At 43.1% G+C, this 26,487-nt stretch overlaps 1 protein-coding gene across 3 annotated transcripts in view; it reads right to left on the bottom strand.

Moving 5' to 3' along the window:
• The window catches only part of AHCYL2 (adenosylhomocysteinase like 2), a 407,107-nt gene that overhangs the window by 269,802 nt on the left and 110,818 nt on the right, over positions 1-26,487 (bottom strand). For all 3 annotated transcript variants that reach the window (XM_069229350.1, XM_069229352.1, XM_069229351.1), the window contains exon 3: positions 5,606-5,749. In XM_069229350.1, coding sequence (XP_069085451.1) covers positions 5,606-5,749 — 144 coding nt within the window. The remainder of the gene's footprint in view (positions 1-5,605; positions 5,750-26,487) is intronic.

A 26,487-nucleotide genomic window follows, 5' to 3' on the forward strand; every position in this document is an offset into this window, starting at 1 on the left:
AGGTTGTTAGTGTGCTTTTTGAGTCATCTTCTGACCATGAATATGAGACTGACTCTGCATCTGAGGCAGAGGAGGAAGTGCAGGATTCTGGAAGTGAATTTTCTGTCAGAGATGAATCATCTGATGATGAAGCCACTCTCAGTGCTGATGAAGGGCCTGTTTTAGAGGAGGACAGTGATGTGCCAATGGTGCAGGAGCCAGCGGCTGAAAGGCTTCCCATTGGAAGACCTGACGCATGGGTTGCACCAAACATGGAGCAGCCACAGTTGCCTGCGTTTACTGGTTTTCCAGGGTGTCGAGTTAATACGGAAAACTTTTTGCCCGTCAACTTTTTTGAGTTGTTTATGGACGATATATTTTTGGAAGAGATTGTTGAGCAGACTAATTTGTATGCAGAGCAGTTTTTGAGGGACAACGCTGCCAGACTTAGGCCACACTCTAGAGCTAGCCGGTGGATTCCCACAAATCTGGAAGAGTTGAAAAAGTTCTTGGGTTTAACTTTTTTGATGGGGCTGATAAGGAAGCCGTCGCTGTCTTCATATTGGTCTACTAGTCCCTTGATGGCAACTGCTATATTTCCTGCCATCATGAGTCGTAACCGGTATGAGCTTCTTCTTCGGATGTTGCATTTTGTAGATAATGCTTTAGCCTTGCCACGAGATCATCCTGATTCTGACCGTCTTTTTAAGATTAGACCGGTCCTTGATCATTTGGTAGATCGGTTTTCAGAGATCTATGTTCCAGGGAAAGAAATATCTGTAGATGAGTCTTTGGTCCTGTTCAAGGGTCGTTTGGTTTTTAGGCAGTACATTCCTAGCAAGAGGGCACGGTATGGAATTAAATTGTATATGCTGTCAGAAAGTAGTACAGGATATGTTTATAATTTCCGGGTCTACACTGGTAGGGATTCCAATATTGACCCCCCTGGTTGTCCTCCCACTTTTGGAGTTAGTGAGAAAATTGTGTGGGAACTTGGTAGACGACTGTTTAACAAAGGTCACCATTTATATGTAGATAACTTCTACACTGGAGTTCGGTTGTTCAAGGAGTTGTTCAGAGTGGACACTGTTGCTTGTGGCACAATCCGCTCTAATCGGAAAGGCTATCCAAAAGAGCTTGTCTGTAAAAAACTTGAGAAGGGACAGTGCAGTGCCTTGCGGAATGATGAGCTGCTAGCACTGAAATTTGTAGACAAGAGGGATGTATACATGCTAAGCACCATCCATGATGAGAGTACTTCACCTGTGGCTGTTTGGGGTCAGGTTGCCGAAGTGCGCAAACCTGTGTGCATCTTAGACTATAATAAGCACATGGGTGGTGTTGATAGAGTAGATCAGAGGTTAGAACCTTACACTGCTGCTCGTAAGTCTTATGTGTGGTATAAGAAATTAGCGCTTCACTTGTTCCACTTGGCAACTTTTAATGCTTTTGTTGTGTTTAAGGATAGTTCTCCAGAGTCAAGGATGACATTTGTGAAATTTCAGGAGTCTATCATAGCTAGCCTTGTTGTGCTGGAACAGGCAAGAGTTCCTAGAGAAGCAGTGGTGGAGGATGTGGCTAGATTGAAAGATCGTCACTTTGCTGAGCACATTCCTCCCACGGCCAAAAAAAACTTTCCTGCTAAGAGATGTAGAGTCTGTGCTCGAAGAGGTATCAGGAAGGAGACTAGGATGTACTGCCCTGATTGTCCTTCAAAGCCTGGGCTGTGTGTGGGTGGCTGTTTCAGGAGCTACCACACAAAGAAGAATTATTGGGAAATTCCGTGAGCGTAAACTGGTGTTTTATATTTTTATATGTTCGGTTTCACGGTTGGCATTAGTCATGTATTCAGTTAGAGCTTTTGTGTTTGTAGTTTTGTACTAATTTATGATTAGTGGTTTCTTTGTTGTTTAAAAACAAAAAAAAGGGGATGGCATGTGTAGAGTGGCGCTTGGCTGGCGGCGTGGGTGTGGTGGCGCTTGGCTGGCGGTGTGTGTGGGGTGGCGCTTGGCTGGCGGTGTGTGTGGGGTGGCGCTTGGCTGGCGGTGTGTGTGGGGTGGCGCTTGGCTGGTGGTGTGGGTGGGGTGGCGCTTGGCTGGCAGTGCCGGCCAAACGCCAGTCCACACACTCATCAGCTGGTGTGATTGCTGTATCAGGCATGTGGGCGTATGAAAGTGATGGGCCCTTGACTGGCGCTGTCTGTGGATGCGAGTCTTGTAATGTGCTGGGCCCATGGCTGGCGGCGTGAATGGTCTAGTGCATGTCATGTATGAAAGGTGTGTGAATGGACTGTAAAGCGGTTGGTGCCTTGTCGTGGCTTTACAGCTCACGAGCTGTGAGTCATTGGTTCAGTTTTTTGGCCTTTCAGTTATTACCAGTGCATTTCACTTTTGTGAAATCTCTTGTTAATAAAATTTGATCTACTGAACCATCACTCACCCTCGTGCCAAATCCAACCAGTATGTGTGGTACAAATGACAAAACCTGCTCCGCTGTAATCAGGCGTCGCAGCACACTTGAGACACGCTAGGTGCCTCAGGTGGGACCCCGATGATGAAGCATGCCACCAACTTGGTTGGTGGGTGAGGGGTCTTCTTCACATAACCTAAGTGTGTTTCTTTTCACAATTTTAGTGTTTGGCACATCACGGACGTATGTGCACACATCAAAGTGATATATTCCAAAAATACCTGTGTTTGGGGGGGGAGGGCCCACCTATGTTTTTGGTCCTGGGTGCGGCCGTCATGTAGGGAAACCTACAAAACCCAGAAACTTTTTAAAACTAGGCACCCCAAGGAGTCTAGGGAGGTGTGGCTTGTGTGGCTCCCCCAACATTTTCTTACCCAGACTCCTCTGTAAACCTCACAATTTGCATAAAAAAGCATATTTTCCTGATTTTTCTTAGTAGGATCACCGCTCCAGCACAAAATTCCTACTCCCCAGTTTTCCCCTCAGTCTCCCAAGTAAAATGACACCTCACTTATGTGGGTCCCCAAAGCAGAGTCCGTCTAAAGATGTATAAAAGAATATGCCCTTATAAACTTGCTGTGCTATCCCTTCTATCCCTTCAGGTTTTGGGCCTTATTATGTTGCAGGCACCTGGGCCACCCACACAAGTGAGGTATCATTTTTATCGGGAGACTTGGGGGAACGCTGGGTGGAAGGAAATTTGTGGCTCCTATCAGATTCCAGAACTTTCTGCCACAGAAATGTGAGGAACATGTGTTTTTTTAGCCAAATTTTGAGGTTTGCAAAGGATTCTGGGTAACAGAACCTGGTCCGAGCCCCGCAAGTCACCCCTCCTTGGATTCCCCTAGGTCTCTAGTTTTCAGAAATGCACTGGTTTGGTAGGTTTCCCTAGGCGCCGGGTGAGCTACAGGCCAAAATCCGCAGGTAGGCACTGTTTTCTCCCAAAATTGTGGATGTGTCCACGTTGCGCTTTGGGGTGTTTCCTGTCGCCGGCGCTAGGCCTACCCACGCAAGTGAGGTATCATTTTTATCGGGAGACGTGGGGGAACGCTAGGTGGAAGGAAATTTGTGGCTCCTCTCAGATTCCAGAACTTTCTGCCACAGAAATGTGAGGAACATGTGTTTTTTTAGCCAAATTTTGAGGTTTGCAAAGGATTCTGGGTAACCGAACCTGGTCCGAGCCACACAAGTCACCCCTCCTTGGATTCCCCTAGGTCTCTAGTTTTCAGAAATGCACAGGTTTGGTAGGTTTCCCTAGGTGCCGGCTGAGCTAGAGGCCAAAATCTACAGGTAGTCACTTTGCTAAAAACAGCTCTGTTTTCTGTGATATGTCCACGTTGTGTTTTGGGGCATATCCTGTCGCGGGCGCTAGGCCTACCCACACAAGTGAGGTATCATTTTTATCGGGAGACGTGGGGGAACGCTGGGTGGAAGGAAATTTGTAGCTCCTCTCAGATTCCAGAACTTTCTGCCACAGAAATGTGAGGAACATGTGTTATTTTAGCCAAATTTTGAGGTTTGCAAAGGATTCTGGGTAACAGAACCTGGTCCGAGCCCCGCAAGTCACCCCTCCTTGGATTCCCCTAGGTCTCTAGTTTTCAGAAATGCACAGGTTTGGTAGGTTTCCCTAGGTGCCGGCTGAGCTAGAGGCCAAAATCTACAGGTAGGCACTTCACAAAAAACAGCTCTGTTTTCTGTGATGTGTCCACGTTGTGTTTTGGGCCATATCCTGTCGCGGGCGCTAGGCCTACCCAAACAAGTGAGGTATCATTTTTATCGGGAGACTTGGGGGAACATAGAATAGCAAAACAAGTGTTATTGCCCCTTGTCTTTCTCTACATTTATTCCTTCCAAATATAGGGGTGTGTGTAAAAAAAGACATCTATTTGAGAAATTCCATGTAATTCACGTGCTACTATGGTCACCCCGGAATTCAGAGATGTGCAAATAACCACTGCTCCTCAACACCTTATCTTGTGCCCTTTTTGGAAATGCAAAGGTTTTCTTGATAGCTATTTTTTACTCCTTATATTTCAGCAAATGAATTACTGTATACCCGGTAAAGAATGAAAACGCACTGCAGGGTGCAGCTCATTTATTGGCTCTGGGTTCCTCGGGTTCTTGATGAACCTACAAACCCTATATATCCCCGCAACCAGAGGAGTCCAGCAGACGTAACGGTATATTGCTTTCGATAATCTGACATTGCAGGGAAAAGTTACAGAGTAAAAAGTAGAGAAAAATTGATGTTTTTTTCACCTCAATTTCAATATTTTTCTTTTTCAGCTGTTATTTTCTGTAGGAAACCCTTGTAGGATCTACACAAATGACCCCTTGCTGAATTCAGAATTTTGTCTACTTTTCAGAAATGTTTAGGTTTCTGGGATCCAGCATTGGTTTCATGACCATTCCGGTCACTGACTGGAAGGAGGCTGAAAGCACAAAAAATTGCACAAATGGGGTATGCCCCAGTAAAATGCCAAAATTGTGTTGAAAAATTGGGTTTTCGGATTCAAGTCTGCCTGTTCCTGAAAGCTGGGAAGCTGCTGAGTTTAGCACCGCAAACCCTTTGTTGATGCCATTTTCAGGGGAAAAACCACAAGCCTTCTTCTGCAGCCCCTTTTTCCAATTTTTTTGAAAAAAACGAAATTTTCACTGTATTTTGGCCAATTTCTTGGCCTCCTTCAGGGGAACCCACAAAGTCTGGGTACCTTTAGAATCGCTAGGATGTTGGAAAAAAAGGACGCAAATTTGGCTTGGTTAGCTTATGTGGACAAAAAGTTATGAGGGCCTAAGCGCGAACTGCCCCAAATAGGCAAAAAAAGGCCTGGCACAGGAGGGGGAAAAGGCCTGGCAGCGAAGTGGTTAATTTTTGCCCTCCCACATACGGGCGCCCATCAGATGCTGGGGGCAGCTTTTATGCCTCGCTGTTTATGTAGCGCAGACCACTCATCAGGGTGTGTTGAAGCACTTCCACGGGTTAAATTTTGCAGTTTTACAATGATGTGCTAATGAAACTGCAACATGCACAATTCGCAGGCTCTCCTAATCCTTGTTTAAGATTTGAAACCGTAAGTAAATGGCAAACGGCACCTGGGAACACTGGGTTAGTTGACATATTTCAGTAGTGTAAGAGCAGACAATCTGAAATACATACCTTGCTCAGCAATTTCAATCTCTCTGCGGCCAAACTCTGCCTGCTTGATGTTTTTGACACAAAAGTCAGAGCTGCCTTTGGAGTTTTTTTGCTGCTTATCACGTGGCGAGGTTTCATCATCAGAACTGTCTGTGTATGAAGCAGCTGGGGATAACAAAAAATGAAAAATTTGAGACTTATGCGAGCATTGAGAGCATTGAGAAAAACGGTCATATTTACATAGGTATGTTATATTCAGGCCTCATAACCAAAGTCTACAAGACATGTATGTGTGTAATCAGTACAAACCGAGAAACGTCTATTCACTTCTTTTAGGATTAACCATTGCTGTAAGCACAACAGTTAAGTCTGCCTTGTTGGAGGAGTCCCGGCTCCTAATCCAATAGCAAACAGTCTTATAAAGGTTGGAGGCTGCCGTGACAAGGGTGGTCACATACTGCAACAACCATTCTAAACGCACCATAGTTCGAAAACGCCCCTCCCCTAAACCAAACTCCACATTCAACTACCCACGTCACACTCCACCCCGGGACACGCTCCACCTCTAGTGCGCGTGCACATGGGTGAATGAACAAACCTCTGGCTCTACAATACAAAAGAATAAGGTGCAGACAGAGACATTAATCCTTGCCTTTTGCCAAACTGTAGGTTATTTCTGGGATCCTTCTTTGGGTTGGTTGAGATTTACGTGCCGATCTGTTTATTCTCTCTGTCCATTATTCACATCAACTTATACTCGCACACTTCACTGCAACAAAAACACACCAACTCTGGCACCATAAAGCTCATGACAATGCTCCTAGTCCGACAGCTGGGTAAACATTTGCTACCTAAATGGTAATCAAATCAAGCCATACATACTCTTAGCAGCACACGATAGCCACACCCTACAGTATCAAACACAAAACATGAATCCAAGCTATATAGCTGGCCAACGGTTTGACACCTCAATGGTATAATAATTTAGGTGCGCCAATACTTCTACATCCTTCTCAGCAATCTACATAAAAACCATGCTAAAGAACTTAGAAACAGAACTCCCACATATACAAGGAATAACTTTAAACCCACATTATTATGGAGAACCACGTCACAAAACATGTCCGCCTAGAACCAATGAATGGCAACCATACAGTCCAAAAAAATGAAACCAGACAATGCTTTTCAACACCTGCACACTCATTCACATAATTTACCACACAGATCCTTTCCACGATCAAGCCAGTCACTTTAGTCATATTCCATTATATAAACGATACAGCTACTCCAATTTTGGCAGCTGTCCAATATGAAATACAACCAAATAAAATATCAGCAACCGCTTTGACTCCATTTGAGAATCCCAGAACCACTTATGGAATCTACAAATGAAGGGTATGCACTATATAAATACAATTACCATAATGTGCCTGGATGATAAGACAGATGTGGGCATATCATTGCAGGATGGCGATTTGGTGTACAGATACCAGCAAAATGGACGATGCAGACATTTGGTTGCAGAGATGGACACTGAAACAATATTGCTACGGTGAGATTGGGGAGACAGCTGCGGTGTTTGTGTGAATGACATATACCAAAGTGCAGTGGTGGTGGAGTTAGGGTAGGTGGATGCCACATACACTGGGTATGGTTGCCGAAGGGCACAAATATTGATGCTGTGGATGGACTACTTCAAGAAGGGAAGTTTGCAAGATAATTGGTTGGCTGTTGGCCATTCAAGCACTCCTCATTCTAAAAGCCTCTTTCGCTCACATCCATATGCACCCCCTTCCTTTGTAGCCTATTCCCATCAATCTTAATTTAGCAGCACTATTCCATCAAAAAGGAGAGAAGAGAGAGTGTGAGTGTAAGTGTGTTTCAGTTGTCACTGGGCTCCTATAGCTAGGACCAGCATTTTTTGCTTTGCTCACAATTGTGGCAATATTTGATTAATCTTCACAAAACTTTACCAAAAAACAAGGTTCGACCTCAGAAAAGTGAGCAGCGATACCACAAAAATGGCTTAATGGAATTACACCAAATTAGTCAAAAAGCTCACAGATGTTGGTCCAGAAAGAGTGCTTTTTGTGATTTCGTGTAAATCCATTCAGTAGCTTTTAAGAAACGTGGGTTCAAAAACTATAAATCTCACATTACAGAGGAATAATGGAGCTGTTCGATCTCAAGATATGATTGGATGGCAATACATTAACAAATATGTGGCATCAACCATTTTAGGTCTCGGTCCTCTGTCTTGCTTAAAAAAACAAATATAATAATAACTTACCAGGTATCAAGGTAGGGTTACCCTGCACCCCTAGCCTTGGTGGGAATGAGGGTGTGGTGTGGTGTGTGTGTGTGTGTGTGTGTAAGGGTGGGGGGGCGGGAGACAGCAGCTTGTGTGAAGTTGTGGAAAGCGTAGTGCAAGTCCGTAGTCTTTTAGGCAGACAAGCACCAAACTCAAATTTTCAGAAAAAACCCCAAAGCTGAAATTTGTATCCCAAAGGGTGTTGGGGTAATTTATTTACCTTCTGCTCAGGACTGCCAGTTTTTACCTAGTTGTGACAGACAGAACAAACACAGGAGGGGAGACTGTCCTCTGTAAATGAGGTGGGCAGTCTAATGCCCTTCCTCCATTGGTACAGACTACATCAGAGTACATTTTCCGGTGGCAGAGTCAGAGGGGGGCACTGCCATTGGAAATCTGGTGATCTGTCGGACTTACAACTGACAAGGCAGACCGATTTTGGAAGATGGTGACAGAGTTCCCTGTCCTCCAAACTCTAAACCAGGCACTTAGTTTATTTAATTATCTATAGGATGTAAAGATGTAAAAAAACTACTGAGATTCAAATGCAAAGATCACATCTTTAGCATCCCATGGAAGTTAATTCAATGAAATAACATCAGCAAGATCAATCAAAATATGGTGACCAGCACATTTCAGATAACGGTACATTAATCAGGGCAGTCGTGGGAGACTCATCCAAATAAAAAAAGGTTAAGTCGGAGTGACCCAAGACATGCCAAAGGCTTGCAAGAGCTTTAAGAACAGCAGCTTTTATCTTCAGTCATATGCCAGTAAGCCAAGGAGTGTGCTTCAAAGTAATTCATGGTGGGAAAATGAGGATTAAGCATTTCTGAAATTTTTCTGCAAAGCTTTTCTATGGTTGATCAATTTCTTCAAGCTGTAGTGTGCAAGAGAAAGTAGCTGCTTTATGGTGGAGAAAATTTGTTTCGAGGGAAAAGGTCAAACCTGAAAATATCTTAAGCACTCTTCCCATAAACAAAACAGTTACACAAGGTGAATGCCTTTCGAAATGTGGCTATTCAAGCAGCGTATGTATTCCTGAAGGCTTCTGCCCTAAATAAGAGACTTCAACAAAGTGACTCAGATGAAAGTATTTCATTGATCTGAATTCTATAGGTATAAGAACAGCCAAATACCCAGGGCACGTTTTGCTCACATCCCTCCTCAGCTGCAACGCACCTCTGCCTTGAATCTCTCCAACCAGTCACCTCTGCCTTTAGTCCCCCACCAGGCATCACCTCACCTTGACTCGAGCCTTTGCCATTCATAACCCATCTTTGCCTTGAACCTCCCCTGGACATGAACCTTGCCTTTCCCTACTATCAACCTCGTCTTCCATCACACCCTCCTCTGGCACCACCCTACCCTATTAGCTCCCTTTACAGGGATGTGAAATTCCCATCTCCTGATACCCGGGACTTATTGTGTGGGGTCAAGGGCAACAAGTTTGCATGTTTATTTTGTCCTTGGGACAAGTAGGCCCAACCCACTGCAGCACAAACCCTTTGGCTGTCAGTTTACAGAGAATGGAACCAACTGCAGTTGAGGTAATATGTGCTTCCATATGTTAATGCTGGTGGAATTTGTATTTATGGTTCATTAATAAAAAGCCTTCATTTGCTGTAATATAAACGTTTTAAGGTCACACTGCACTACTGACAATGGTTCCAGTAAAACTAAAAAAAAAAAAATATATATATATATATATATATATATATTAAAAAAGTTTAACAATATGAGGCTAAGTATAAAGCTCCCAGAATGCTCTCTGATTAGATGCAAATATTTTCAGAAGCTTGTAAGCAAGGCATGATTCTTTGCTTTCAAAATAAAGTGTTCAGGAAAAAAATGAAAGTAGGGAAAAAACGTTTCGCTACTATGGAATTTTAGGTGCTCCTTCTTTGAAGCATCATTTAATAAAATGTGTTGATGCATGCTGGTATTTCCAAAAAATATTCCTAATGGAAAATCAGTGTAACCATTTTGAACTAGATTATGGGAAGCATGAAAATAAACAAACGCTGATATGACATTTTGTGAGAGTCTTTTGGTTTCTTCAATACGTGCCTTGTTTTGACATAGCTTTCGTAACACTTTATTGTTGTGGGAGCTGCTAGGCCCTCACCATTGTAACAAACACTGGAAAAAGAAAAAAAAATGTTGGTCTCAAAAAGCACACATTGCCACCAGTGATGTAACAAAGGCCCCGCAGCCCCCTTCCAGGGGGCCCCCCTCAGCACAGCACCTGCCCTGAGTGAGTCTGGAGGGGGTGCCCCTCCATGTCCTTTGCAGGGGGGACCCCCTACAGTTTTGTTGCACCACTGATAGCCACAGTAGTTTCCTGGCATTGAACAAAACTACTTTGTGTGCCAATATGCTCCTTGGGGAACAGCAGAATGCGATCACTCACAGTAAAGCCAGCCGACAGATAGAGAAATGGAAGTTTAGTCAAATAAGATGTCTTTTTTTAACACAAGACCTAATTAGGCACCCTATTCTTAAAGAAAGTCACAAAAGTGCACCCATGGTATATGTCTTTGAACTAGTGGCTTTAACGAATTCACAAGTAGAAGACCAGGAAATCGTACTCACAAAATATTTGTTTACTGAACATATCTGTGAACTGTATTTTAGCACAAGCAAATATGCATGTGTAGATTTGCTCATGTGAAAATCTATTGAGCATTTACAAGTTCAACTTCGCTCCAAGCACGTTTTCCCCAACTTCTACTTCTGTCATTGTGAGGAGTAAATTTCCAACCCTTCTCAGTAGGGGAAAAGATTAAAGAAGGGCTGGTAAAAATCCTTAAAATATGTAAGTTAGTTGGTTTGCAGACTCAAAGGCCTTCCAGCCGTTGAACTATTGCGTACTTCATCTAGCCCCAGTATGTAGATCTGCGGAAAGGTGTCAAAATAAGGAAATTGCAAGTATTTAAGTCCTACTATAGTAGTAGCCCTGGCATAATCATAGAGGATATTATCAGAGCTCTTACATAATGAGATTGCTGCCTTAATTTATTGCTGTACTACGTGGCACCAAAGGGACAAGTAGATTTTTTTTACAGGACAAGTAGATTTAAGAAGCAACCTGTCCCATGGACAAGTAGATATTTTAATAAATTCCATACCCCTGCTTTACTAAAGCAGGCCCTGTGGCTGGTTAGTCACTGCTTGGGCAGGCACGTTAGTGATTTGCTCAGTGTGTGTGATGTGAAAAGAGCTGCAGTAAATCCAACATTCCCTTCCCACTCTTGCCTACAGTACCCTCTTACACGCTTACTGCAGGCTGTGAAAGGCACATGCATCTGTGGACAGGATGCGGTGGGAAGGATGCCAGGAGGTGGATATGAAGAGAGACCCTTACTACGGAGGAAACCAAGAGCTGCTTTTTCGAATGCATAATCAGGATGACTGTCATGGGGGAAAGGGGCTAATAGAATGTTGCAGGAGACTGGCAGAATACTGAGGGAGGGGGTCTATAGTTGCTGCCAGGGGACACAACCTGCTGGGGCCTAGGTGATGTGAGGCAAAGGATGACAGCAAGGGGGCTGACTGCTACAGGGCGCCCAGATGCTGGCGGTGGCCTGGACTGGAGTGGGCAGGAAAAGCATCTTCCTGGGATAACATGCAGTTGTGTAAGGGACAACAGCATGCTTTTTAGGTCACGTATCAGAGGGACTATGAAGAGAGCGTTGAGCTGCCAAACCAGACCGAGATTCTGTTGTCCTGGCCTCCAGCAGTATCTTCTTCAGATTGAAGCTGGCAGCAGTTTGAAATTTCCCACAGATGGATCCCTCAGTCTTGATGCCCTCACACGAAGGACAGGAATTAAGTAAACCCACTCCACTGCCTGGTGTGTGGCCTCTTTTTATGAACACAGTGGCGGCAAAGCACCAATAAAAGCAAGATGTGGTTTGCTTTCAATTTCACTGAGCCCTTCCCCAAAAGTGATGACTTTATGGAACTTTTTAAAGGATCATTGCACTTGCTTCCATTCTATGAGAAAAACGTACTTTTGGTGCCAGACTGGACTGGAAAGCTTTTCCCCTATAGCTCTTCCCCAAAGGAATGGGGCAGCAGCTTAATTTGGCACAGCAAGTAACACTGCCGACCCCATAAAGCTCCATCACCATTGAGCTGATGTCAGTTTCTCATCAGTTTTTTCTGTACCACCAAGACAGAAAAAATAGACAAAACACAAGGTAAGAGGTAGTGCCAAAGTTTTGGGATTGTGTTGTCTTGTAGACCCTTGCAGAAGTCCTTTGTGGGGGGTCGATATAAAAAGAAATTCACTGAACTTTTTTGATGCAATTTGTGCAATCCATCCCCCTTCTTGGGAGGGTGAGGGGGTGATATAAAGAAGGTATTGTAATGGATTGACCCAGATAAAAGGTGGTCATCAGCTTCAGAAGGAAAATAGTTCTAGTTTTGAGGACATATTTGTTGGGATAGAAAGTGGTGAAAAGAAGCTTAATGTCCATTACTTGCAATTCATGGAGGAAAGTGAAAGCTATAAGAAAATATATTTTGTTAGTTAAGAGTCATACTGAACAACTGTAAAGAGGATGAAATGGAGCCGCCATCATAAAGTGAGAACCAGATTTAAATCCCTCTGTGGCATAAAACAAGGAGTTTGAGGAAATATAGTGATCAGACTTTTCAAGAAATGCAAGACAGTTGGGGGTGGGGGACATGAAAAGGGATAGTTGATTTAGTAGATAGATGAAAGTCTGCAGGGCTGCCAGAAACCCCTTCACCTTACCTGCAACACAGAATTCCTGTGCCAAAGAAAGCACAAATGTGAGAATGTCAGAGAGACAATGTTTCAAGGGGTCAATCTGGTGAAGTGCACACCAAGCAACATGTCCTCTACCGTAGTGAACAGATTGTGTGAGAACGACATGCAGATAAGATCACATCCACTCCCTCATTTGGCAGCTGATGTGCGGTCAAGTGTCCCCGCTCAGTCACCACGAACTAAAGTGTAGGCTCTGGAGATGTGGGTGGAGAACTTGACCATACAACTCGGAGAGGAGGTCCACCTGTGGCAGCTTGTGAACTTTGTGAGTGCTGTTGCATAACTCATCACACCATTTGAGCATGTCTATCAAACAAACACAAATTCTGGAGGAGTAGTAGAGGAGGTTCTCAAACCCATCCCCAAACACCCTCAACAGAAGATGTTTAAAATAAAAATAGCAAGAAATGGTGCAATTTTCAAACTGGCTATAAAGTTCAACTCTTCCAAGGGGCATCTGTACCTAAAACCGAGAGACCTTTTAAGAAAAATGACAATTACAATTTAGCACCATTTCCCCCAAAACAATGTCTAAAAGGCCAGAGTTTGTACAGCGAGTTCAAATAACTCACAAAATTGGCTGGGCTCATGGCATTTTTTTAAATGTATAAAGCATTGCCCTTATCACCTTTGATTTCACCCTTCCTGTTCCTTTCACATAGATTACTAGTAAAGTAACAGGAGTAAAAATGTAATGGAGTTCGCAAGATGTAACAATGAAAGAATTACACTGATCACAAATCTCAGACCTTAAACAGCAGAGCTTTCCCTCCGATTAAAACGATTTTTCTAGGTCTGACAGAAGACAAAGCATTCAAATGTTTAATAAGATTGGCAATACCAATTATAAATAATTTGCGCTCATAAAAAGCTCTAGTAGAGATTCGGAAACGGTAATCATGAAATAACATACAATCTGAATTGTTAGAAATGCACTCATTTTTCAGCAGAACAATATTACTACCAGCTTTAAATATCCTATAACCCTAAAAATAGCCTATAAATTAGCGAGGGTTATCATTCAAATATGTGTGTGGAATATTTTGTAAATGTACTCATATATTCATATCAGCTGTTTGTTTTCTGAGAGCAGCACTGCAAGCTTTCCTAAGCACAAAGGTATTGCGTAGTGTTACGATGTAGGTGGATGGCAGGAGTTAAAATCCAAGTGTAAAAGAAGAGGATATTTACAGAGTGCAAATAAATGTAATCAACAGAAACAGGAATAGATTAATCCCTCTGATCACAGAAACTACCCCATTTTGTCATTGGCTGAGCTCCTCAACTCTGCGAATACAATTTCATCCTGTGACATGATGGAAAAGGTGTAGGAGGGGAGTATTAAAGAGAACTGTCTATGGCCTCCCTTCTTACCCACAGGATGTGGTGTCCTGTGCCCAAGGAACAATTAAAAGTGGCCGCAAAAGGTGCTGCTGCAGTGCAATGGATGGCTGCAAAGGACGCCACTGCTCTGTGCAAAAGACGATGGGTGGTCGACAGTGCAGTGTGCCCCCCAGCACAGGTACAAAGTTGCCACAAACACTCAAATTGAAAAAGTACGTTTCAGGAACTCACAATGAGCAGCAAGTACATTTTTTAAGCAGGAGAAGATTGCCACCTTCGAACTAGAGTCAATCAGAAGTGGGAGGAGGGAGCCTCTACGCCCTTGAGAATCAGTAGCCGCTGATGTTCACTATGAGAGGAAGAAGTTGGGACAAAGAGAGGTGCGGAAGGTCCACGCAGAAGGTCTGAGTAACACACCCTTCTCTGTCAATCTGGGGCCACTAGGGTAACTTGGCCCTGGTCCTGGCAGATCTTTCTCAGTACCCAAGGAATCGAGGTCATGAGACATGTAGTGGAGAGCAAAGTTCCACTTTAACTGAAACACATCGTCTTCATGCTCCTTGTATCGGATGCAGGAGAGTACAGAACTTCAGTAAATAGATCAACAAACAGCATGCCCCACAGGTCAAAGATGCGCTTTACAACCTCTAGGTGTTGTTGCAGACTTGGGTCGTCAACTCTGGTGTTCAGAAGGCCCACCAGATAATTTGCTACTAGCCTCATTCCGTGGTTGTGTGCCCACAACCAGATCATCAGGGCTTCTTGGCAGAGAGGCTGGGACCCTACTCTCCCAGTTTGTTGACATACCACATTGTGGTTGTTTTGTCTGTAAACATCTGGACCATCCAACCGCAAAGTGCAGGGAGAAATGCCTTGATCGATAGGCGGGTAACTGTTTGGCACAGACAGAAAAACCCAAGCCATGCAGCAGGGATGCTGTCAACTACAGATGTGACGGTCCCATTTCTGAAGTCCTGGACTTCAGAGGTCAGTTGTCCGGGTAATGGAAAAACTGGACGGGTCGCTACAACTGCCATCACCTTTGTGAAGGCACATGGTGCCAATGTCAGACCGAAAGGAAAGATCACAATTTGCTAACGTGTCAAGCCCACTATAAACCATTGGAGTTTCCTGTGGGACTACAGGATTGATATATGGAAATACGCATCCTGTAAGGAGAGTGACACCATCCAGTCTCCGGAATAGAGTACCAAAAAGAATGTGCAAAGAAAAGAATCTTGAATTTGAGGAAAAAGAGGTTGAAGACCCTGAGGTCCGGTATATGATGAAGACCGGCGCCCTTCTTTGGAACAAAAAAAAAAAAAAAACCAATCAAAAATTGCATCCTTTGTCAAACACCTGCCCTGTACCAAGTTTGGGAAGAGGGACTTTGAGGACATCTGCAGCTTTCTTTATTATGAAATAATAGGAGAATGTTCCAGGGGAAGTTGTGCCACTGGATGCAAAAATTTCAGCTCTAGGAAAGTGTCAATGCTGCTAGCCTTGGCAGGTCCTGAAAGTCAAAGAATGGATCATGAGCATGTTTGTTCGGAGTCTGTGTGAAAGACCATACAGAGAGATATCCTCTTGTGCCCGTGTTTTCTTCAAACCACCACTGTGCTTTAATTCTGTTCCTATGAATAAGAAGCAGGGGTTGAAAGCTGGCTCTTGAGCTGGGGTTGGGCTATGATCGTAGTCGGTGGCACTGAAAGGGAAGGACGTGGTGGAGTATACACTGCAACCAGGTGTGCTGACTGCTCGTTGAAGTGTAGTAATGGGGCAAAATTATCCATGGAAAATCCTGCTAATGTGACCCCCAATGGTATTCCCATAGGTCCCATGGGATCCAAAGGCACTCCAAAGAGGACGATTACATGTTGAAGACCTCGAACATGGCACAGAGGTATGATGCTGGATCAGAGACTGGAGCTGGGAAGTTCAGGAACAGATGTAGATCTGGAGTCAAGGGTGGTGGTACCGGAATCGCCAATGGCATTGACGGTTCCAGCAGGACAGAATCCGCAACCAAAGAAACATTTGAGAGTGGCCTCAGAGACGTAACTCGGTATGCTTGCTGCGGTTCCTTGGGACTTGGGACTCGGCTCAGATCGAGACCCTTTTCCTGGTCTCTAGTATCATCTATGTCTGCTGCTACGGTCCTTGACCGTAGCCATAAATGGATTGGCTTCTCACTCTTTAGTGGCTTTAGGGTGCGTACACACTGACAACTCCCAGGACCTAAAGTTGTGATCAGAACCCAGGTACCACAAACTGTGTTTGGGGTGGGATGCTCAACATCTGCCCCTCACAATAATGAAAAGGTTTGAACCTCACCATTTAGGAGGGGGCACTGTTACACTAGACGTGGTAATGTTTTGAGGAGAATCGATGTCTGAAAAGCTGCTGAAAAAAGAGAAGAGAACGGATATCGGCATGATGGTGAGAGGGGGTGTTTTTGGAGGTAAGGGGATTGGTGATGGCACAGGGACGTCACTTCCAGTGTTGAACACAGCCCGTGCCCTCTACCATCGGGGAAGAGCTATGGAAATACGTTTTGCTAAGATGTTTGGCACCTGGGTTATTATTCAAGAGATAATGAATATGCAGGTAGCAGTATCCATCAGAACAAATGTGATATCCTTTCACCTACATTAGATGAGATGGTGGGACACATATCCTGTGTGGACAAGTCCTTGTCTTTCACTAGAATTCAAGAAACAGAGGATTATTTCTAAGGAGGTAGGGAAGGCATAGTGTATGCTCTGTAATGTTGGTGAACATATTCTAGGAGAAAAGAGGTGTCTTTATGTTTAAAACTGGTGGTTCTGGTAACATATGTGGGAAGAGAGTTGTGCTCTTCCATTTGACCACTGAAAGGAATACTGGATAAGGGTTTTTAGTAAAGGCTAAAAAGGTGGTGTACCAGTTTTGACATTTTGCAGTTCTCCATCAACATGCTTCTTGTTTTGAGCCACTGTCCATGATTTTTTGCTCAATTGTCAAGTGAAAAAAGTAGTATTACAGGGCATACCCTTCTATCGGACAAAGAGCCCCATTCGATAAGTACCAAAAGACCTAATGAACTAATGCTTAGATATCCATGGCCATGCCATTGATCACTTCTGGGCCTTCTGGCTTTTAATTTGTATTTTGTACTTGTGTTTTGTGCAGGACATCATCACCTCAGATGTCTTATGCAGTTGAAGTAGTCTGAAACTGAGAGATGTATCACTCAAAATACTTGTGTGTCGGCTGGTATATATTAAGCAGGTTTGGGAGACTGACCCAAGGTGTTTGATGGGGTGGGAGATCGTGTATTTGCTTTGCTCAGTTACTTTTCGGAAGTACACAGGCTGCCTCTGCCTTCATGCTTAAAGAGTGGTCCGAACTTGTTAGGAAGTTAGTACAGTGGAAATTAGTGTAGTCCTCTGTTGGAAATTTGCCCGTTCTGCAGGGTCACCATGATTTGCGTCTTTTTCTGAACCCTACTTTTGCTGGCTATAGAACTGTGCACATCCCCTCTTTAACCTGAGGTATAATGCTTGTGCGCCGTCTTTCAACATGATTAAATTGGCCTACCCCTGATATAAGTAATTATATATGTCCAAGTCCCTAGTTTATGGTAGCCGCAGAGTATCCAGAGCATGTAAGTTAAATGCCACTACTGGCCTGCAACACTCATTATGCCCCCAAATGCAGTGACAAACATGACTGCAGGCCTGCCATGTATAGCAGAGTGGTGCAGAATTAAACTGTAAATTCGAACTTTCAAAATATCTCCTTTTGACAGGTCTGAAACCCTTCTTTTAAATATGTTTAAGTCACTCCTAATTAAGCCTTCCTGCCCATTAAGGCAGGCTGCATGATATTTAAAAGTAGGACATATAAAGGTTAACATTAAACATGCCTTATAGTGACTAGCATCTCAAAGCTATGTTCACTGTAGCAGGGTTGGCTGTCCAACAGGAAAGCACTGGGATACACTATTATGTTTAATAAATATTTTCTCAGCCTAGGAAACTGCTAAAGAAATATTTCAAGGGCTCTTTTTAATGTTTAAACACAATCCATTTAATTGATAAAGCTGAACTTTGTCTAACAATTACAGAAGAAGTATTTTAGAAAAGTTATATTTTGCCTGCCTGAAGCCTTTGGAGATCTTTCTGTAAGTATTCAACTGTCACCTAGCAGCTTAACTGGCTCCCCTGTAGTGAGGTGAGAACTGGTCGTAGGACAGGGGCAATGGGCCTGGAGTGTGGGGGAGACGTTGTCCTCTCCTTGACACAATTACTTGGCTGGGCCCAGACACCTGCTGCACTTCAAAGGGACCTCCCCCAACACAGACAGATGTAGCTCACATAGACCTGCCCACACTTGTGTCCTTCTAGTTAGCTAAGCCCCATATTCAGTGGGAGGGAAAGCTGCACCAGAACTTTAGAGTGACAACCAGGATGTGACTGAGTAACCTCAGACATTAGAATGTCTAATCCTGCTAGAATGTTACATTTGATGGGGAGGTCCGCTGGGTTTTTCATAAGGTACTTCCAAGGTCACAGGTAAATAGTAGCAAACACAAGGGCAGGGCCCTTCTTTTACCTTGCCATCACAGTGGAACTCTGATTTACAGTGTCACAGCAGGTTTAATAAGTTTGCCAAGAGTAAATATAACATTTGGGGCACACTTCAACACAGGGAATCAGAATGCCAGAACACTGTGTGTATCCACTGTCTGGTGTTGGGGCTAAAGGGACTGCCTAAAACTGGATTTTCATTTAGGATGTGGGAGGGCACCAGGATTACAGTACACTCACCACATACACACCTTCAGCTCTCAGAGCCCAGGTTTTGGGTGGCTGTTGACTTTGGCCATCTTGAAAATATCCAAAGTGGGTAGGGTCAGCACCAGCAACCTTTACCCCTTTTGATAGGGCTTCCCCAGGGGTCTTTCCCAACCACTAGCTCATTCCAGGGCCTCCAGCACCAACTTCAGGAATACTCTTAGGCTTGTGGAAGATCAGAAGAGGATTGATCCTGCTGTTTGAGACCAGAGAATAGCCTGGAAGACTGGAACTGCTCTCCCTATTGTACCCAGGACACAGAAGTAGACCCCAAGAGTCATAACGGCTGACCTCCTTTTGGAGCTATAGGAACGCAACAAGGTACAAGAGGCCTTTCCTGCAACTACCCAGCTGATCAGTGGGGCAGGTGGACCTGGGTTAAACCCTGCTGCGCTCTTTATCTCAGTGGTTCTGAAAACGTTTTGTAACTACTTCCCACTTTTTAGAACAACTGACTTTTGTGATCCACCTGTCTTAATGGACATGAGGCAGGAGATTCTTTTTAATCTAACATCATGTGATAATACACTGTCATTTACAGACAGCACATTTTCCATTGAAAAGGCACTACATGGGTGCATGCATACATATTTACAGATAAAACTATAATGCACATGAATGATAATGTGCAGAAATCTGGTTTCAGTGAATTTTTATTTGTGTACCACCAACTAAAGTGTCTTGATTTGTTTTGATCCTATTGAAATATTTGCTTCGGTCACATTTCAAAATTGCACAAACAAATGTGCTTCAGTTTTTGCTTTTATAACTGCTGAATATGTACAATTAATTTACTTGTATTAATATCTGTTGTGTTACAAAACAAGACTGTTACATAATTCACTTTTCTTTCACCAACTATAAGGCAAGAGGAGTTTATAAACACAAATCTTCAGGTTTAAAAAAAGTAGAAGTTTGTCAGAGGACACAGCCTGGCATTTGGCCTCTTTTTTGAAGCGCAGCTGAAGTGGCAAGGGCATCTTTATTTATTGCTTGGACTTTCACGATCCACCAAAAATAGGCACAGGACCATCTGCCACTCTGGGGGTCTTTAAGTGTCTCCTCTGAGGTCCTGGGAGCTTTAGAAGTGTACTCCTATGGCGAATTGGGCTTTAAATGACTTAAGTCAGAAGATACAACTTTTGACAAGGACAAATCTGGTTAGTGTATGCGATCCACCAACTCTCTATGGCAGTCAGTGTCTACTGCAAAAAAATATATATATACTCTAGTTCCCCCTATTGGATTGTTGTCATATTGGAGACATTTTGTTTATTACATTTTACTCTAGCTTTCTAATTCACTTTAGGATTTTTATTGTTTTGCATTTCGACTTTATCCCTATTTTAGTAATGCTTAAATACTTTATGCATTGACTTTAAGTTAAGCCCAGAGCTGCCAGGGGGTTGAGCTCAGGTTAACTTAGTGACTAACGCTTCACATTGATTGGGATAATAACTTGAAATGGGTACTTGTACTGACCCCACACTTCAATAATACCCAATTGCTTACATCCCTGTGGCATCTCACGCCTGTACGGAACCCAGCACTGAACATCAGACAAACACTGCACCTCCAAACAACAGTATTGAGTGAGCCTCTTCTCTGCCGCTGGTAAGACACTCGCGTGACCAGGACGCTTTGCCCCAGAACAACGCACACTGACGCAACAGTCATCGAAACCTCTGCGCCTAAAGACGCCTGGCTCTTACAGCAATAATACTAATGTTGATAACGTTAATGTAATGAAGTTTGGTAATAATTGTGAAGATGAACCAAATTATATTGAACAGAACTGTATCTCGTTGCATGATGAGTATTAATTACTCACCAGCAGCTACATGGTGCTCATTTCTTTAGCAGCTTCCCCTTGCCCAGGACTAGCAATACCTACAGTGACATTTTGATTTTAGTTAGCTAACTTCCCTGGGATGCAATGAGCAAGTAATAGCAGGTCAATAACAACAATAATGCCCTTTAATACAGTACAAAGAGGGAACGGTCTTAGCTGGTTTAAAATTGCAAAACCCACGCTGCACTTTACTTGGCCTAGGAAGGATGAATGCCTGAAATGGCACTGCTGCCCATGAAGTATATGACCTGCACATTATATACAGATCTCTAGACCCCACGCATTTAACCGCATAATGATCATAATAGAATTTTAGGCCAATATTTTACAGGTCTCCTGCAGATGTCTGCAGCAAGCGTTTTAGTCCGATTATCTTGTAGTCCGGCGTGACATGTCCATCCAGTACCGACTCTGCAGACGTCCATGACCAACCTAGCATTGGTAGCCTGGGTTAGTAATGGAGGGTTGTGGAGCCTCAAGTACCAGACTGCAAATGAGGCGAGCCCAGAAGCTGGCCCATGTCACACCGTGTAGAATGGGCACACTGCTGGGACAGCTGGCCGAGGGGGTCAGCCGGCCGAGGGGGTCAGCCAAAGAGACGCTTGCTGAAGTCCTACATCCATTCCTTTGGTGAATCCCTTAACATTCTAATCAGAGGAGGAAAGGTATGTGAGTTATTTGTATGGTGAACTTCTGATATCATGAGTCTTTAGTAGAAATGTGAGTTTTCTGGGGAATCCTTTTTTGATTGAATATGGGTCTTCCTACATACCAAAGTCATTAAAACAATGTTAGATTCAGCTAATAAGATACACACAAAAGATAAATATAGTTATGCAAAAATGGTCCATTGATGTGTGAGGTTTAATATTAAAGTTTCTGCAGATCGGAATTATTTTATTTTCTTTATTTGCAACAGCCTTTCAATAAGGGGCACCCCCAAAAAATGTTTTATCTGGAGGCAGACACATTATTGATGTCCATATTCACAGAGTAAACTTAGAGCGCAAGGTGCTGTATATTATTTATCTGGAGCAAGGCAGTAAGTGTAAGTGAAATCAATGTAGTCAATCCTCCTTTTGGTCTACCCTTTAATGACAACTGCTGGAACACTATATGGGTCAAATACATTAAATCGCCAGTTCCACAGCCCATATTTCCTGGAACCCACAGGTCTGGAAGGATTTTATAAAGGTGCTCCAATTCTTATCCTCCGTAATCGGTTTTAACGCAATAATGTTCCAGCTTATTAGGGTACCTGGTAAAACCGATTGCAAATAAATAACTATTTCCAATAGCAGCTGGGGGTTCATTACTGTGATTAGGGCTGTGGCCGGCCAGCCAGTTACTTTTTCGCCTGTCTTGACCAGGTGATGGTTCTTATTTGCTAATGACACAATTTCTTTCTCACCTATTTGTTGGTAAAGGGCAACCTTCAAATTAATCAGATAATTTCTAGTTGTATAATCAGAGCTAGAGCCATTTATGAATCTAAAGGCTACTTTGGTGTAATGCCTACTGAACTTTATATTCTGTTTTTCTAATTGGGCCAATCTCATGGTGTACAGTTCCTCTGCATTAGTGGAGATGTTTAGGCCCCACTCAAAAAGTTTATTTTGCTAGCCAAAATTGTCTTTGCCAAGATGCAAATCGACCATAAGGTCTCTGTAGGCTCTTTGTTCACTTGAACTCTTCCTCAAGAATTTAACTGATGAACTTTCATCTGAAGATACAGGATTCAAGTTTGGCAATGTTTAAGTTACTTTCAGAATTTTGCCACTATTCAGGATACCAAGGTTTCTGCCGAAGAAGTACAATGGTGTAAAATACATTTTATTGATTATGTTATTCCCATCTGTGCTTACGCTATTCAGATGAGAAATTACTCCAGAGAGGTTAGCATTTGATCTTTCCCAGCAAGCTCCCTCAGTTGATACATTGAGTTCATTGTTTATTTATTTTAAGATTGGGAAGAGGGTCTGTACATGCCCTCCAGTCTTCATCAGGCCTGAACAATCACCTATGTATTCTTTATCCGCAGGCAACAAATATCTTCATTTTTTCCTGATTTTGAGATACCATGGTCAAGGAGTGAGCCTTTTACATCTGGCCTTGGGTGTGAAATTAGTGGTGATACATTTTTTTTCCCCCCCATCAATGTGGTCAACTTAAAGAGGGACACTTGCCAAAATATCCATCATAACTGTTCTCAGCAGACCCTACTTCCAGAAGCTCGGAGACAGCATGCTTTCTATGGGTGGAGGTGATGTTTGCTCCTTCTCATTTATATTCTACAATCTTATCTTGCTAGTATCCAAGGATTCGGTCTTAATTTGGTGGACATACATTTTTACCCTTTTATCTTGGGAAGAAGTTGGAATTCTCTGAATAGTAGTATGGAGTCCACACTTTTTTGTGCAGAACAAACCTGAATTGAGTTTCACAATAATTTTGCTTCTTCTCGAGTGTCACCTACTGAGGGTGTGGAATGTCTGACAGCTTTAGTTCTTCTGCCCCAAGCTTGGACTTCACCTGTGTAAAGAGCAGTGGTTTCCAGACAAGTTTTTATTGCAGTTTCTGTTTCTTCCTTAACTTGTTGCCACACTTAGTACAGCATTGCTCAAGGCTATGAGCTACTGGGGAATCTAAAGGGCCCATTTCTGGTACATCTGGTTCAAGCTTTATTCTTGTTGTTCGGGCTGAACGTATTATGCCAGACACTATATGGTCAGAGGACTTTAAGGTTTAGAAAAAAATAAAGAAGACACCAGAGTGTGATAGCAGGAGTTCTCCCATGTTGATAACGAAGTGTCTTTCCACATGTGTTTTCGTGGTGTCTTCTTGTGTCTTGTAAGATAACACATGTTTACTGATCTCACTGCTCTAAATTCCAGAAAATCACTTGCATGTGAGGCACTTGCGACTGCTTGATTGGTGGCATGGCGGCTTTTAAAGGTGCCCAGGAACCAAAGGACTGCTTGTTAGGAATCACCAGTTGCACGTTTCCTGAACTTGCCTGCAAAAGCTGGTTTCTTTTAAAAATGAATTAGTTTCCAATAATGTAACATGAGCGTATCCAGCAAAATCAGATATGCACTTGAAACGAAGCTAGAGTGATATTGGAACCTGACTGATTTTGAACATTTTTCCTCTTCCCTGTGCAATCTCTCCCCACATAACACTCCTCTGAAAGTGTGCCGCTCTTTCTCTCACTTATTTCTTACTTTCTCTTGCTCTCCCACTCTCTATCAATTTCTTTCCCTCTTTTCTCCATCTCCTTTCAAATTCCCATTTTGTTCTTTTTCATTCACCGCATGTGGCTGACCCCATGTATGCTATCTTTTTCCATTCACACATCTGTGATTGCTTCTATTTGGGCTTAGCCTCTAAACCCATACAAATACTTCAATGGTTTAGAAGTGCATCTACTGTCCTATGCTGCAGACCTGTGTTAGGGTGGTTCTCCTATCACATGCCTCCAGAACAGAGCATTTGTTTACTGCTGCCTCTCACATCGGGATGGTCTCCGACCAGGAGGACAGAGAGGAGTGAGGTTTCTGCGCTGGATTTTCAGCAGTCTAACTGAAAGTGTAGTCAACCCAATGTGAAGGGTCCCTTTCACCTTGCAGAATCTGCAGTCCCACCCCTATCATTTAGGAAAGGGCAGTGTTTCAGGAATTCTAAATCAGTAGCCCTTTGCTAACTAAGTTAGTCAGTGAATTTCTAAATGGACCCCAGTCACCAAAATTCTCACCTTAGTGTCTGAATCTCCACCTGAGCCACAGAAATGCAGACAATACCCCTCCAGTATGTGGGGGAGCCATCCTCACCCTTCATCTTGTACCATGCTAAACTGGGGTCATCAAATACGGATCCCATTTTCCCAGTACTATTGTGAGCCAAACTTGAGGATTAACATCAGAAGACGTCCACTCCAGCACAAGCAAAATCTCCTTTAAATCTCTGCATTTTTCTCCATTTTGTCTCGTATTGCTATGATCTTGAGATTAAGCCTTCCTTTGATGGTCATATGCAAATAATGTTTCTTCCTACAGCCGTGCATGCTCAAATTGCATGCTATATCAAAAGGCATCCTCTGTATTCCTTTAGTCTGGAATGAAAAACTGCCCTTTACTTAAACTTCAGATGGTCACTGCATTTCTTCTTTCACAGGGTCTTCTACTCCCATCCATCCTCTGCATGCCTTCTCTCTCAGCACAACATTCTCTAAATCACTGCATGTTTGCCTTAATCTCTATTAATGCATTTCTGAAGAAAACCCACAACTCATTTCAAAGATCACAAACTCTCCTTCGAAAGTTAGAACCCTGCAACCTAGTAATACCTATTCTCCTCTACCCACCAATCAATTTGCATGTACTCACAAACAACCACCCAACAATAATGTGCCTCAGCTTACTGATCTTCACAGTATACAGAACAATTTGCCCCAGCGCACACGACTAATCCATGTAACCAACAATAACAGTGGACTATTAGCCTTGGGATTCGGAACAGCGTGCTGGTCAGCAGAAAGCACTTCAACACCTTGCAAGGGGCAGTAAGTGCTATATAAATGCACTTACAATTACAATGCCCTAAAACAGTTTGTGTCTGCAACTACCTCCAAGGCTGTGTGTGCCTTGTTCATTGTACCCAACAGGCATTTTCCTGCTGTGATGCGGTCTCAAAGCTTACATCAACACGTTCAAATGTGTTGTTAGGGTAGACGTGTGGTAAGAGGTGCGAGGAATGGTGTAATGATTGTGCATGGTCTATAAAGAATGCATTAAAAAATAATAGCTAATAAAAATGTAGGTTTCGACTCTGGAAGTTAGGACACTGTATAAAATGCTTATTGCTATTTAGCACTAGAATAATGCAACAATTCAGGTTGGCCAATTAACCAACTCATCTTCAAGGGCAAAGCACCTTTATCACAGCACTCTTCGGGCGTTGCAACTGGCTGCCCTCATGCACAAGACTGCTCTGAATTACCTGGGTTGCTTGGTGGTTGCCACACTGGCAGCACATCCGTGTCAGGATACTCTTGCATTGTCAAGGATAACCGCTCATACTAGACAACGCCTGCCAGCATTGCGCGTATAACATGGAGCCAAATCATATGGCAAGCTAAATGATTGCCAGCTTAAAAGAATATCTACCCAAGTTAACCACCAATCTATACATCAACCACTTTGAAGGAGTTAAACTTTCAGCAACACCGCACACATAGAAAGGCATGACAACCAATAGAAACGGATCAGTGGAGATCCCTGCAGGCCAGCAGAGCAAAACAAATGGTAATGTCCTTGGCAAATGGATCCGTGCACATAACACTACAATTTGATCTATGACAGGATTCAGCTGGTCACTATTTAATATGGTTATTTATTAAATATGTTAGCCTACTGCAACTTTGCTGGCCAATATCCAAATCAACTGTACTCTAAACATCTCAAAAAACAATCACAGAGCAAAGACCAGTCTGACTCTGGTCAATGATACAATAAAAATCTCCCAGATTGAAAAAGTGCTTCAGGGCTATGCAAATGCAAGGAAAGTTCTACAAAAATGCACTCACAGTGTCTTTGCTAGCCCTATCCAGAGTCAAAACTAGGACTCATTTTAAAATACAAAATTCTAATGACGACACTACTTCATCAAGCAACCAGCAATAAGCATATAATATTCTGAATTATAGACTATATATTCTCACTGACGGCAAACGTGATCTAAATATCTTCTTTTTTATTG

The sequence above is a fragment of the Pleurodeles waltl genome, chromosome 4_1 (assembly GCF_031143425.1).
Source record: "Pleurodeles waltl isolate 20211129_DDA chromosome 4_1, aPleWal1.hap1.20221129, whole genome shotgun sequence".
In the NCBI taxonomy this organism is placed as follows: domain Eukaryota; kingdom Metazoa; phylum Chordata; class Amphibia; order Caudata; family Salamandridae; genus Pleurodeles; species Pleurodeles waltl.